General features: G+C 40.8%; 1 protein-coding gene and 1 long non-coding RNA gene across 2 annotated transcripts; both read right to left on the reverse strand.

Annotated features, from left to right (window-relative positions):
• Positions 1-7,798: 7,798 nt before the first annotated feature.
• Positions 7,799-8,625, reverse strand: LOC308409352 (Fc receptor-like A; the record flags this gene model as incomplete). The annotated part of the gene is made up of 4 exons (XM_080902035.1): positions 8,544-8,625; positions 8,219-8,464; positions 7,963-8,136; positions 7,799-7,842 (listed from the first exon to the last, which is right to left on the reverse strand). The coding sequence occupies exons 1-4, from the start codon at positions 8,563-8,565 to the stop codon at positions 7,799-7,801; spliced, it is 486 nt and encodes a 161-aa protein (XP_080758161.1). The 5' UTR covers positions 8,566-8,625.
• Positions 8,626-14,647: 6,022 nt separating this feature from the next.
• Positions 14,648-15,613, reverse strand: LOC308402086. Its single transcript, XR_013972693.1, has 3 exons — positions 15,558-15,613; positions 15,351-15,471; positions 14,648-15,219 (listed from the first exon to the last, which is right to left on the reverse strand). It is a non-coding gene; the product is annotated as an uncharacterized lncRNA (long non-coding RNA).
• Positions 15,614-16,108: the final 495 nt, after the last annotated feature.

Here is a 16,108-nt window from a genome sequence, read left to right on the forward strand (position 1 = left end):
GTTTTACACGCCTCTCTGCAGCTTCTCTCCTCCTGCTAACCCCCAAAAACCCATCTCCATAGAGACTGTGTCAGCTCCCAAACAGACAAAAAACAAACTAAAAACCAGCAACAAACAACTTAAACATAAACAATCACAAAGAAAGAACAATCAGTATCCACATCTGAACCAAAGAGTAAAACAGTGAAATGTGGATTATTAAATATTAGGTCTCTCTCCTCCAAGTCTCTGTTAGTACATGACTTAATAATTGATCAACAAATTGATTTCCTCTGCCTTACAGAAACCTGGTTGCAGCAGGATGATTATGTTAGTTTAAATGAATCAACACCCCCGAGTCATTCTAACTACCAGAAACCTCGAAGCACAGGCCGAGGGGGCGGTGTGGCAGCAATTTTTCACACCAGCCTATTAATTAATGAAAGACCAAGACAGACTTTTAATTCATTTGAAAGCCTGATGCTTAACATTGTCCACCCCAGCTGTAAAACTCAGAAACCAGTCTTACTTGTTATCATCTATCGTCCACCTGGGCCTTACAGAGTTTCTGTCTGATTTCTCAGACTTTATATCTAATTTAGTTCTGAGCTCAGATAAAATAATTATTGTGGGTGATTTTAACATCCATGTAGATGCTAAAAATGACAGCCTCAACATGGCATTTAATCTGTTATTAGACTCAATTGGTTTCTCTCAAAATGTAAAAGAACCCACTTTAATCACACTCTAGATCTTGTTTTAACATATGGCATAGAAACTGAACATTTAACAGTGTTTCCTGAAAACCCTCTCCTGTCTGATCATTTCCTGATAACATTTACATTTACAGTAATTGATTACACAGCAGTGGAGAGTAGACTTTATCAAAGTAGATGTCTTTCTGAAAGTGCTGTAACTAAGTTTAAGAATATAATCCACCCACTGTTATCATCTCCAATGCCCTGTACCAACACAGAGCAGAGCAGCTATCTGAACGCTACTCCAACATAGGTCGATTATCTTGTTAATAATTTCACCTCCTCACTACGTACGACTCTGGATACTGTAGCTCCTGTGAAAACTAAGATCTCTAATCAGAAGTACCTGACTCCGTGGTATAATTCTCAAACACGTAGCCTAAAGCAGATGACTCGTAATCTGGAGAGGAAATGGCGTGTCACAAATCTAGAGGATCATCATTTAGCCTGGAGAAATAGTTTGCTGCTTTATAAGAAAGCCCTCCGCAAAGCCAGAACATCTTACTATTTATCACTGATTGAAGAAAATAAGAACAACCCCAGGTTTCTCTTCAGCACTGTAGCCAGGCTGACAAAAAGTCAGAGCTCTTTTGAGCCAACCATCCCTTTAACGTTAACTAGTAATGACTTCATGAACTTCTTCACAAATAAAATTTTTATCATTAGAGAAAAAATTACCAATAATCATCCCACAGATGTAATATTATCTACAGCTACTCTTAGTACCATCGATGTTAAGTTAGACTATTTTTCTCCAGTTGATCTTTCTGAGTTAACTTCAATAATTACTTCCTCCAAACCATCAACGTGTCTTTTAGACCCCATTCCTACAAAACTGCTCAAAGAAGTCCTGCCATTAATTAATGCTTCGATCTTAAATATGATCAACCTATCTCTAATAATCGGCTATGTACCACAGGCCTTCAAGCTGGCTGTAGTTAAACCTTTACTCAAAAAGAATCTCTAGACCCAGCAGTCTTAGCTAATTATAGGCCAATCTCCAACTTTCCTTTCATATCAAAAATCCTTGAAAGAGTAGTTGTCAAACAGCCAACAGATCATCTGCAGAGGAATGGTTTATTTGAAGAGTTTCAGTCAGGTTTCAGAGCTCATCACAGCACAGAAACAGCTTTAGTGAAGGTTACAAATGATCTTCTTATGGCCTCTGACAGTGGACTCATCTCTGTGCTTGTCCTGCTAGACCTTAGCGCAGCATTCGATACTGTTGACCATAATATCCTATTAGAGCGATTAGAACACTCTGTAGGTATTACAGGTACTGCACTGCAGTGGTTTGTATCATATCTATCTAATAGACTCCAATTTGTGCATGTAAATGGAGAGTCCTCTTCACACACTGAGGTTAATTATGGAGTTCCACAGGGTTCAGTGCTAGGACCAATTCTGTTTACATTATACATGCTTCCCTTAGGCAGCATCATTAGAAGACATAGCATAAATTTTCACTGCTATGCTGATGACACCCAGCTCTATCTGTCCATGAAGCCAGATAACACACACCAATTAGTTAAACTGCAGGAATGTCTTAAAGACATAAAGACCTGGATGGCCGCTAACTTTCTGCTTCTTAATTCAGATAAAACTGAGGTTATTGTACTCGGCCCTGAAAATCTTAGAAATATGGTATCTAACCAGATTCTTACTCTGGATGGCATTACCTTGGCCTAACGCTGTGAGGAACCTTGGAGTCATCTTTGACCGGGACATGTCCTTCAACGCACATATTAAACAAATATGTAAGACTGCTTTCTTCCATTTGCGCAACATCTCTAAAAATAGAAATATCCTGTCTCAGAGTGACGCTGAAAAACTAGTTCATGCATTTATTACTTCCAGGCTTGACTACTGTAATTCATTATTATCAGGACGTCCAAAAAACCTGCTGAAAAGCCTTCAGCTGATCCAAAATGCTGCAGCAAGAGTCCTGACAGGGACTAGAAAGAGAGAGCATATTTCTCCTGTTTTGGCTTCCCTTCATTGGCTTCCTGTTAAATCCAGAATCAAATTCAAAATCCTGCTCCTCACATACAAGGTCTTAAATAATCAGGCCCCATCTTATCTTAATGACCTTGTAGTACCATATCACCCTATTAGAGCACTTCACTCTCGCTCTGCAGGCCTACTTGTTGTTCCTAGAGTATTTAAAAGTAGAATGGGAGGGAGAGCCTTCAGTTTTCAGGCCCCTCTTCTGTGGAACCAGCTTCCAGTTTGGATTTGGGAGACAGACACTATCTCTACTTTTAAGATTAGGCTTAAAACTTTCCTTTTTGCTAAAGCATATAGTTAGGACTGGACCAGGTGACCCTGAATCCTCCCTTAGTTATGCTGCAATAGACGTAGGCTGCCGGGGATTCCCATGATGCATTGAGTTTTTCCTTTCCAGTCACCTTTCTCACTCACTATGTGTTAATAGACCTCTCTGCATTGAATCATATCTGTTATTAACCTCTGTCTCTCTTCCACAGCATGTCTTTTATCCTGTCTTCCTTCTCTCACCCCAACCGGTCGCAGCAGATGGCCCCGCCCCTCCCTGAGCCTGGTTCTGCCGGAGGTTTCTTCCTGTTAAAAGGGAGTTTTTCCTTCCCACTGTCGCCAAAGTGCTTGCTCATAGGGGGTCATATGATTGTTGGATTTTTCTCTGTATCTATGAAGCGCCTTGAGGCGACTTTTGTTGTGATTTGGCGCTATATAAATAAAATTGAATTGAATTGAATAATAACCTCTAATACTTAAAGTACACTGTAATAAATAACTGCTAAACGTTGAGGTGTTGCTTTTTCTGGTAGTGAGTTAGGTCCAGATTCGAGTCTGTTTTTGTAAAATTGATCTTGCAAAGTCCATCCGCCATCATGGAGTATCCGTAGCACAGATGCCAGGAAACACCAGCAGGCATGTGCACAGCGGGATCGCAAAACTTGAAGGCTACCAGCCAATTGAGGGAGACCATGGAATAAAAAAACGTTAAGATTATTTAAAATGTCCTATATTATATGGCTATTCTGCCCTCCCCGTACCTTAATGTAGATGCCTGGTTTAGCAGATAGGCAGTTCCTCAAATGGAGAGGCAAAAGCTTTCAGTTGTCATTGCAGGGTTTATTTGTCTCCCTAATGAAAGCACTGTAAAACTACAAACATAATGTGGTGGCGTGAATGCGGGATAACCGATCCCGAGTGTTCCCTAGCTACCAAAGCCCACAGACTCGTTATTAACAGCAGACGTGAGACATGGATGTTACAAATCAAAATTTATTAGGAAGAACTACTAACTTTTTTTCCCTCTTCCTTTCTCCCTTTTCTTTTCCTCATTCAAGTCTGTCCCGTATCTAGCAAGTGAAAATAAAAAATAAAATAAACAATAAAAGGTGAATCAAATAGACCATTACGGCAAGGCTGGGATGGTCTATTTGGTAAAGTAAATCCGTTGGGCATCTTTCTTCGCCTTTAGACAATAATTCTGATGGCAAAAGAGCCAAACGGGACAGGCAAAAAAAGAAAAAAAAAAGGAAGAACTAAAAGCAGGGTTGAGACGGCAAGACCGTTAATTAAAACACTTTATGAACAACAGTTGATTAAAATGACCTGACTCACTACCACAGTGCTACCCTAGAACAATCACAGCTTGGTAAAAATAACTAAACAAAATAGTGGAGACTGGCCACTTGAGGAGGCAACGTACAGAGAGGAGTGCCACCAATTACTCACCCGTGTAGTTCCACTGCATGAACGTCATGCTTTGCTTCTTCTAGGCGTTAAATGGATAAGCATGTGTAAGTTTAACTGCCAGCAGGTGGTGCTAATCTATTCAAATCCAACAAATCACTATGAAGTACAATCCAGACTCCTGCTATACCAGGTTGGAAATTTCAGCACTGAGTGCCTAGTGTACCGTGTCTGCTTTTTCACAGTCTCTTTTTGTAGCTCATCATGACGGTTCTGTGCAAATGACACATTTAATGTTGACCTTTTTAACTCTCTGCTGCATATCGGCTCTTCTCTTTCAGTCAAAATAACCATCACAGTGGGACAGACTGTCATTCTGCCGTGTCAAACTCCTATCAACAAAAGCGATCCCATGATAGTTTTAGAGTGGAGCAGACCTGAGCTCGGGACAGAATATGTCCTCTTTTACCGAGACAAGAACTTTGATTTGGACAACCAACATCCATCTTTTAAGAATCGAGTGGATCTACAAGACAGACAGATGAAGGACGGAGATGTCTCTCTGATCCTGAAGGATGTGATGATTAACGACACTGGAACATACGAGTGTCGTGTTGTCCGAGGAAGAACAAATCGCAGGAAGAGATCTAATCTGGATGGTGACCCCATCAGCATCATCTACCTGAGTGTTGTTGATCCTCCAGGTGAGTGAATAGAGTTGAGTGTGTGTGTGATCAGAGGTGAAGCTGCTTCCTGGTTGTTGATGTTTGTTTCTAAAGATGTTGTTGATGAGACTTTGTAGAAAGCAGCTGGTCTGAGTGATGTGATCAGAGTGCAGTAGATAATGTCTGACAGCAGTTTGAAGAGGAAATGGATTCTGTTCTGTTCTTCACTCATCACCTACCTGACAGCTGACACCTCACACCTGTTTCTCACCTGCAGGTCAGACAGGAGGACACACAGAGGAGGGATCTGTTGGACTGATAGTTAGTCTGAGTGTTTTTATTGTGCTCGTTGCTGCTGTTGTTGGTTTTGTGATCTACAAAAAACACAAACAGAGTCAGGATTCAGAGCATCCAGAGCTTTCTCAAATTTCTAAGAGCTTTTTCCAGATGAAGTCTCCTCCTGCTGAGCAGAGAAGGATGACCTGAGGACAGATAGATAACCTGACTACAAGTGGCATTCAGCAACACTCACTTTGACACTTGAGGAATGACTTCATCAGCCTCAGGAAAGTAAGGTTCCCTGTTATATGTGTGAGTGCAAACACTAAGATTTGAGTATAAAGTCCCATTTAAGTTGCAGTAAGAATTGCAATGCGACATCATGGGTGAGTAACTGGTAGCACTCTATGGGCACTCCTCCCTGTAGATTGCCTCCCCAAGTGGCCTGTCTTCAACCACATTAGCCATTTTGTTCAGATGCATTTTACATTAGTAAAACAGTAAAAATTAAAATACATTTAAAATTAATTCAAATAAAATGTCCTGCTACTTAATTTGCTGTTTTCTTTGCTTGCTCTCCGTATTGTTTTCAGTTATTTTATTTAATAAACTTATTTGAATTGACTCACCACACCTCTGCCTTGTCAATAATGAGCATGTGTGCTTTTGCACTGGATAATGTAATATTTTTTGGGGTGGAACCGCCCCCTCCCAGGTGGCGTTGCCCATTTAGTTGTCTTCTAAGTTTCCTAAGTTCACTCATTAGAGTTAGAATTTAAATTTGAATAATTTTTGTATTTTTTCCTTATGTACTAATCTTATATTATAATAATATAGCACAACGTATAGTTGCTATTCAAATCTTAGAATTTTTCTTCAAGGAGCGACTTTTTACTTTGAGTACGTTTCAGAGCCTTCACTTTTTCTTGAGTAAAAGAAGTTGCTTCACTTCTTCAACCTTTACTAGAGTGGGGTTGTTTCTCTTCATCAAACCCAGGTTTAATGAAAATGTTACTTACTTAAAGGTTACTTAAATACTTACACACCACATTCTGAAATCTACTGCACCAAATTCATATTTTCAAAATAGTCAAAATGTGTGTTTTACCCTTGATTAATTCTTTTTGTACTGACTAGAATTTCCAAGGTGGGTTCTCAGTCACCTTTGTGGAAATGTTCTCAGCATTAATCTTATATATGAGGGACAGCCTGATTTTAAGAAAGCGAAAGTAAAGGGAAAGTATCCCAATTCTTATGTTTGTTTTCACTCCTTCAGGTAACAGAGTGCAATAGAGTTTAATTTTCAGTGTCACATGCAGCTGCCTTCCACTAGCGCTTTAATGTAAACAGATGGGGCTCTGAGGCATTTCCTCTCAGGTTTCACTTTTTTGGGCTCATTCTATATCGATCCATGCTTTACAGATATTACATACTATACACATACAGCTACTGCAGACTGTTAAAACATCCTTTGTATAAAATGGATCAAATGCAGCAGCAAAATTAGTGCTGCAGATAAATGTTTCCGCAGCCACGGCATTTTTCTTCATTTTTCCGCGTTTTTATTTATTTTTTTGTTGTGAGAGAATCAAACAGTGATGCAGACATGATGATTACAGAGATTTTATCAGCTGGTTAATGTCAGAATCAGTGAAAAAACAAAAGAAACAAACAAAAAACATAAATAAATGTTGAGTTTATCAAAATAAAAGTACAGTTTTATTACAAATGTCAATACTGATGCTAAAGTTAAGACAGCAAAAAGTAAGTTGAGGAGAACTCTCATTAAAAGGATGTTTTCTTGTTACGGAGTCGAACTTAAAAAAAAAAAAGTACCTGTTCAATTATTTTAGATTTTATCATGTGTGAAACCCCCACAGCTTCACTTTCAGCTGACTCTTTTTCACCAGAAACAGGAAACTCAAGAACATGCGAGGTGTTCGCTTTTATTAACCACAGGCTAAAAAAAGACGATCCTGCTCGCGAACAACAACACCCACCATTGCCTGTCATCCACAAACACAGTCCAGCTGTGGTGTTATCTTTTATTGCCTGAAATAATAAAAAATAACTGATCCATACGGGCGAGAGATGGTCTGTACTAAGGATTACAACTAGACTGTTTCTGTTTTTAAAGAATTAATTCTAAACTTTATTGTCTGTGATATGAAAAAAGAATGCTGTTCCAAACAAACCAAACATGATATTTCAGTCCAATTCTGCATTTACACTTTATTGAATAAGAGAAACCATGAATGTTAGCAGTACAAAAGTGCAGAGTAATGAAACACACACACAGTTGGCAAATGTAAAATAGAAAGCATTTTTTGGATTACTTCAGCTTTATATTAAAGCAGTGACTTCATGCATTGTTCAGTCACAGCGAACTAATAACAGCTGTCTGACTGATGGAACAGGAACTGTCTGCCATGGCTGTCAGCCCTTAGCCAGTCTCTGCTCATCAAGGGTTTGTGGTGCTGCTGTCATTAAGATGAGAATATTATTTACTGTCAGATGAAGCAATCATAATTTTTTTGTAATGGAGTCAAAAAGAAAGACGCTTGATAGGTAATTGGGGAGGGTTAGCATCAGAATGTTACCTGTGCCTCTGCTTCTGTATGAAGACACCATGAGGAGAGTGGAGATGAAGTACAGGCAGAACATCACCGGATAAAAGAGCTGCAGGAATGCAACCCGGAGAGAGGTGGAGATAAGGGGAGGAGCTGAGGAGGTGGACAGGATTTGAGAGTTGGTGGGCGTGGCTGTAGCTTGACCTGCAGAGAGAATTCCAACTGCTCAGGTGAACATGTGGATGGAAATAAAAATATAAGGCGAAATCAGAGTGAAGCTCCTCACCTGTGACAGTGATCCAGCTGGATGGAGACTCTCCATGACCGCTGATGTCACACTTGTAGAGGCCTTCATCAGACCTGGAAACATGCTGGATGGTCATGTGACCTGTAGGCTGCTTCCTGATGAGGGAGCCATCTTTATAGAAAGCAGCTGGGAGGTTGGAGGGAGTGGTCTTTGTTTTACAGAGCAGAGTGACGTCATCTCCCTCCATCACAGGGAGGACAGGACTCTGCAGGATCACTGATCCACCTCAACACAGAGACAAACTACAGCATTTCATCCATTTACACACAGCTTCATCAACACTAACTCCACACACTCAGCTTACCAGTGACTGTCAGGTTAACCATGTTACTGATGGGGCCCTCTCTGGACTCACACCAGTAAACTCCACTGTCCCACGTGGTGCTGTAGCTGATACTACAGGAAGAATTAGTCAATATTCCCCACCCAGAACCGCACTCTGTCATTTGTTTTCTGCTTGTGTTTCTCTTTACAGTCCATCCAGCAGAGCTGTCGTCCTCCTCACAGCTCAGCAACATAAAGTCTCCTTTAAAGAACTGAGAGCTGCTGGGACTCACAGTCAGACCAGCTGTGAAGAGAATGTTTTGTTATGATTTAGAGTCACTTTTAAGGAAAAACTGCCAGGGGAACTAAAGGTTTTGATTTTTGCCTAGGGCAGAAACAGTGAACCTGACTACAAGCCCATCGAGTTCAGCCAGCGATTGGAAAAATGGTGGTAAATTGGTGGTTAGAAAACTGGTTGGTGTAAACTACAGACTCCTATTTCCACCCTAATAACCGTAATAACTAGCCAAAACCCTGATCTGGTCTTCTGGTCTAAGTCCTGTCAGTTTGTCATCATCACTAAGCTGATAGTCCTGTGGGAGAAATGGTAAATGGCCTGTATAGCGCTTTTTTACTAGTCCCACCTAGGGACCCCAAAGAGCTTTACACACCCAGTCACACACTGGTGGAGGCAGCTACAGTTGTAGACGCAGCTGCCCTGGGGCAGACTGACAGAAGCGAGGCTGCCATATCGCGCCATCAGCCCTTCTGGCCAACACCAGTAGGCGGTAGGTGAAGTGTCTTGCCCAAGGACACAACGACCGAGACTGTCCGAGCCGGGGCTCGAACCAGCAACCTTCCAGTTACAAGGCGAACTCCCAACTCTTGAGCCATGATCGCCCCACATAAGGATATCGATGAGCCATATGAAAGAAATTTAAAAAAAACCTAATGATGCACAACTATTTATAAAAATGGCTTTAAGTTTATTAAAAGTTATTGCATTTTTTAATAAAGCTGGAACTCTGCACTTTATATTTTTTGATGAAACCTTCAGCAGCTCCAGGGTTAAATTGATGAAATAATTATATAATTTTACATGAAGGCATGGATCCAGAACCAGAGGACTTACAGTTCATTTTCAGGTTTAAACTGTGACAGGAGAAGGTTACTGACCTTGGTTTGTTGTGCAGCTCAGCAGTGAGATCAGAACTAAAGAGAAATGACACTCAGATCAGTACAAAGTTTAAGATTTAACAAAACAGCAGAGAAAACGATAAACAATGAATTTGGGAAATGCATGCATGATTGGTTTGGTTGAATTATGCACTGATAAGACAGACAAAGATTGGAAGCAGTTTTCTCTTTTATCGCTTACACTGGAGCATGTCTCCTTTTTCACTTTGATTGCAACAAAGCACTGAAAATAATTTTTTAAAACAACTATAATCATGGAGGATCATCAGTACTTGTGTGATGCCTTCACTGGCAAAAACCTGCGACAATCTCAGAATTAAGGAATCAAAGAAACTTGTGGATATTTGAAACTTTGCTTGTGGTGAGCATGCTTCAGATCAATGGAAACGAGTTATTTTTTTTCCTGTACCTGACTGTGGTTTAGCTGAGGGGAAGTGAGCTGCAGGTAGTCTGCGTAAGTGAAAGATTTTCAGTTTAACTGCTATTTTAAGACTGTAGTTGTTATTTTTCTGCATGGAGAGGGGCTTTCTGTTACTGAAAGTCAACAACGTTTTTTTTTTATTAAACAGACAACCACAAATAAAACAGAGTTAAACCTTTGGATAATATTGTCATGTGACTAGTTTTTTGTTTCTTTTTAAGTCCTTTGAGATCGGTTGGTATCCCGGGGGGTGAAATGTTTGCAGTTCAATGGCAGCATAAGTTTGAATGATCAGGCTCTATCATCGCACTATCATCATGTGAATGTGATCAGTTTTTGCTGCGGGTAATCATATAGGTTGTTACGAGTTCAAAATATTGGGGATGGAGACAAGAGAAAAACCACAATAACTACACTGGTCCGGTCGGGTTGAGTCAAACGATGATTTTTAATGATCACACACGTGGGAGATGGACACTGATGCAGACAGTCTCAGATCTCAAAATGGTGGAGCATTGCTCAAACTTTTATAGCCTCTGGTGCCTCCACCTTATCATAAAAAGCCTAAACATTCACATGCTTTCTCTCACACAGCACCTAAGCTACGACCTTGGCTCCCTGTTTATCTGCTCCTGCTGAGATGGGGCAGAAAACTCCAGCATATTCTGTTCTCTTCTAATCAGACAAATAAGACAATAACCTTCTGCGAACAGTATTTCTTATAACTCAGCAGTATAATGCATCATAAAACAATATCATTCATTCACAATAAATCAGCAGTCTAATGTAATGCAAATCAGTTTAACAAATGCAATAGTTATCACCTTCTTCTAATTCAGGAGAATAATGCAAACTAAAACTACATAATAATTCACAATCTTTAATTAGGGGTATAACATGGCATAAAATAATATTATAATCTAACAAGGTCTCACTGGAAACATGCTGATTCAGTTCTATAGAAACCAACAAAGCACCTGAATTCAGCTCCAGGCAAGAGCAGGTGAAAACTACACTGAGACAAACTTCAACACTAAAGGGTTAAAAGGAGCTGATCAGTTTTATCCTCAGGCTGATCTTTATGGAGTGGGTCAGATTTGGCAGATGTTTGGTTCATGCATGGTGTCTGTGAGCGCAACGTGAACAGTTATCACCCCATTAGTTGGTAATCCGAGGCTGGTTATAAGGAACAGCTGTGGCTTACTCCTGTCGTGGCAATTTGCACTCATTCCTGTTCAAGGTGGAGAATATTAGAGGGTTTTTTAGTATTTCGGATCGGATTCGTGTAACTGTTAAAGGGTGGCCTACACGCTGCTGCTGTCTTGTCTTGTTGCTTTGTGCATGTGGGATTGTTTCGAGTGTGTGTGTTTGTTCTTTTATCTCTCATTTACTCAGCAGTTTGGAGTATTTCATTTTGCTTTAGTGGAGGCACAGCAGCTTGTTGCGGAGTCTAGGCACGTGAGGTGGAATTCCCTCTGATGCATGTGAGTGTACACACTGGTAAATAGGTATAATGCACTGTTTGAGTTGCACAGAGGCTACACGGGTGAGTAACTGGTGGCCCCCTGGGCACTCCTTCCTGCAGTGGCCGATCTCCCCCATTTTGTTTAAATATTTTACTGAGCTGCTATTTCAACTAGGGCAGTATCATTGCAGCGAACCTTGTTCCTTTAATTGATGTTGGCTAACAAGGTGTCATGATTCACGTTTCTGTATTGCTGGCCCTGCTACCGAAGAAGTTTCTGTTCTGCACTCTACATTCAGTTATTTTGTCTAATAAACACTGTTTTAATTAAACTGACCTACCTCACCTCTGCTAACGAGCCTGTGTGCCTTTTTCTAACTGTTGCAACCTTTGCACTGGCTGTTGTAATCTCTCCTGGGGTGTAACTTCCTCCCCATGTTGCATTGTCAACATCAACTTCACCTGTTTTCTGCCTTCATGCTGCCACATTCAGATGTTGGCTTATTGACCCTGTGCACGAGAAAATGCTAACTTCCTGGTTTGAGACCGGATGTGGGGTTGTACATTTCCGGTAGCTTTACGTTGTGGTCAATCGCTACTTTTGAAGATATACTCCAAAATCATGTCCAAAACTTGAAAACGGAAAGATCGCGTTAAGTTACAAAGAGCAGAAGGTGGGAACACTCACCACTGTTGTGTCATAAAAAAATCTAATGATCAATTTTGAGTTTAAAGCGTTTAGATCGATCAGTTGTTTACATCACTCAACACAAGCAGAACTGCATTACTGCAGCAGAAGACACATCGTCCACATTCAGAAGCACATCTCTGTATAGTGACTGGTCTTATGATTTAAACAGGCAAATGTTCAGCATTCAAACTACAGGTGAAGAATAGTCAAACCAGATGTTTCCCCCGTTATGTCGAGATCAGCTATTCAAGTACACACCTACACAGCATGTCAACAAACCATGAAAAAAAGCCACACAAAAAAATGAACGATTGCTGGTAACGGTTTCTATACATTAGTATGTATGAAGGGTATGTTGTGACTTACCTTCAAAATTACAGTGGTCCCTTGCTATAATGTGGTTCACCTTTCACCTCGCTGTTTCGCAGATTTTTTTAGTGCAAGTTTGCATGCTTTTTTTTACGTCACATTGTGTCCTGCGTCCTGATCGCTGCAGACGATCTCCTCCGTGACGTCTCTCCTGTACAGTACAGAATCGCTGCATCGATCACTAGCAGTGTGACTCTGAAGTGCAGTACTGTATGTCCACGATGTCCACGAAACGTTTTGCACCGTCCAAAAATAAAATTGGCTACTTGATTTCACCTATCGCTGGTTATTTTTAGAACATAACACCCGCGAAAAACGAGGGACAGCTGAGAAATATAACATTTGAATCCATTTTCTCTTTTGCTCTGAGGCGCGGGGGAAAAATATCGACAAGCCGATGAACATCATTTACAGATATATTGGGTAAATGCCCAAAACATCTATAGAAATGTAAATCGCCGCTTGATTCATTCATTTGCTTAACTTGTTTTGGACCGTAAACCAGTCGCGAATAGGACACGGGAAACAAAGCTCCCCACAGGAGTTTCCGCACCGGAAGTAGCATATGCTAACGTGCACATAGTCTATTCCAACATTTCTGACATGGTTCTCATCCGTCTGATGCAAAAAAAAAAAAATCATAAAACAGACTTCACGTCCAGTGAAAGCTGATAAATATTTCCACTACATTTAACAACAAATGGAAACATGTATTTTGAGTTTCAGTTCCACCTTCTCGAAAGTTTTAAGAGGAATTCTTTTTCCTCGGAGAAAAGACAAACTATCCACCAGGTCTTCTTCTAAAAGCAACAGTACAAAACTTTGAGGATTTTGGGAACATGTAATTTCCAAAGCATCAGCTGAAAATGTTCAGATTTAAGTATCAGTTTGTATCTGCTCTATTCTTTTTCCGTAGTTTGGCTCTCTGAAGCAGATGGGAAATCTTTTTTGTGATCAAAATAAAGCTGCTGATGTTACCTGCATGTGCTAAAAAGAAGAAAAGTCACAAAAAATAAAATAAAACTCTGGATTAAATGGAGTTGAACCTGGAAGTGATACAACATTGTTGCCTCTAACTTTAAAAGACTGTTTCAGACTCCAAATGTGGAGGGGGGTCAGAGTCAGCCACATTCAAATATCCACATTTTAGTGGTTAAAAGCCTTAAGTGAGCTGTTTAAAAAGCCTGTGTGCGTGTGTGTGTGTGTGTGTTTGTGTGTCAGAGCAACAGGAGGAAATCTATGTCCACTGTGAGCGACCATCTTTGAACAGAGGCGGGGGTTTACGACACCAACTCTCTGCCATCTATAATCCAGTTTTGAGATCCCTTCCCAGACGCCTTAACGCCCACTCACATCCTGGGCCATCTGACCTCAGGAATTCGCATGATAAGGTGGGGCCAGGTTTCACAATGAACACACCCGAAACTCTGGCTGATTGGGACCCACACCCAGTTTCCCACCTTGGCTCAGGCGATTAGAGGATCATCAGGGGGTCCTTTTGTCCCTCTGTGGGGGGATACTGTTAGGATGCCTGGGACGTTGACCCAGGGTTTTTGAGTGTATGATATTATTTATACTGTCTAGTTTTTGGTTTCTTTGAGTTCTGTCTTATGGCTTAGGTCTCTGTCTTCTTTAGTTGCTCTGGCTCCCCTATCACCTGCATCCCCTTGTCTAGTTCGCGTCTATGTGTATGTAGTGCCTGCTTATGAGCCTGTGTCTTTGTTCAATCTGTGTTATGCGTTTCCTGTTTTACTTTGAAGGTCTCTGTCTTATCTCAGTGTGTTCAGGTTACGCTTCTTTGGTCTCGTCAGTTCTGATATGCCCCAGCTGTGTTTCCCTCCTGTTATTCATTCCCTGATTGCTCCTTCTGTGTATTTAAGCCCTGTGTTTCTCTGCGTCCGTTTCGCGATCTACTGTTTATTTTGCTGTGTGTTTTGTCAATCCGCTGGTGTTAGTTTATTTTTGGGTGTTAGTTTATTTTTGACCTTTTTTCTAGTGATGGGCAGATGAAGCCCCATGAAGCACTGAAGCTTTTCATCCAATTGGTTCACCCCAACGCGAAGCTTCATGAAGCTTCATTTGCTCTAGCAGGACACCTACTGGACGTAAAAATAATAGCTGGCATGAATTTGAAGAGTGTGGCATTTTGCACACAGCCTGTAAATGTCAACAACAAAAGGAGTGTGTAACACATGTATATTGTAGTGATGGCAGTATACTGTGTATATTTATAGTGGCAGTATGGGAAATGATTATTTGGAAATGCTTGAAATGGAAATGATCATTTACTGTGAGGTGAGGTGTGGTTGGGGTGTGGACAGTAGTTGTGCTTTTGTAACGTTGAGGTATGGACAGCTACACACTGAGGCTTTGAGCCTCAGTCCTGCCTGTTCACATTTTATTCTGTAAAAACTAAATTTTCACTGCTTTTATGACCTTTTTAGTGGGGAGAACATAGCTAGGATTTAATGATTTAACAAATCTTTTGAATCCTTTGTCCTCCACAATGCTAAATAGCTGGGAGTCCTCAATCACCATGCTGACCAGGTCTTCATCTATTTGAGATTGTTCTCCTGAGGAAAGACAATAAAGATAAAGCACAAATATAAATATCACACACGTAACTTATAACAGTTGTATAATATTGTTATATCATTTAGTAACATTACTGCATCCTATATTATCATTGCATTTGATGGCTCACCTGGTCTTGCTCCACAATCGGTGTCCCCCTTATTCTCATGCAAAGCTCTGTAGTGCCTAAGCATGGATGAGGTGTTGTTGTTGTCATATCCCAGCTCCCTGGCACATAGCAAACACTTCACCTTGTACAAAAGTCAAGACAGCTCAACATAAATTGTATTGCACCATCAGTATCATGAAAATACATCTTCTGTAGAAATTTACATACCTTGTTGGGAGGAATAAGATCAAAATGTTCCCACACAGCGGAGGACATCCTCCTCTTCTTAGCTGGCTCCATTCTCTCCTGACTTTCCTCACTCTCATAAACCTCCAAACGGTCTCCAAACTCTCACTAACCGCAACTCTCCATCAAACACCCACATTTTTGAATGAAGTCTGAGGGGTTTATATCGCTGTCATATCTCGCGGCAAAGTTCGAACCACTTCATGAACCAGTCACGTGGTACAGCCGGGCAGCGAGGCTTCGGACGTCATCATTTTCAGCTCCTCCCATAAATGAAGCAAGCCTCGATACGCGCTTCGCGGAAACGCCCCCTCCATTACTCGACACACGCTCCGAAGCCTCGATACAGAACGTCCCATCACTACTTTTTTCCCCAGTTATGTTATGTTTGAGTTCAGCATTAAAGCTGTTTTGGTTTAAGTTCTGTATCCGGAGTCTGCACCTTGGGTCCTATTCCTGTCTGCACACAGCCACACCTAACAGATACTCCCACTAGGTTTATATCTGGGACTCTCCACCATTTGACCTTAGAA

This window comes from Rhamphochromis sp. 'chilingali' (genome assembly GCF_963969265.1).
Source record: "Rhamphochromis sp. 'chilingali' genome assembly, chromosome: 1".
NCBI lineage: Eukaryota > Metazoa > Chordata > Actinopteri > Cichliformes > Cichlidae > Rhamphochromis > Rhamphochromis sp. 'chilingali'.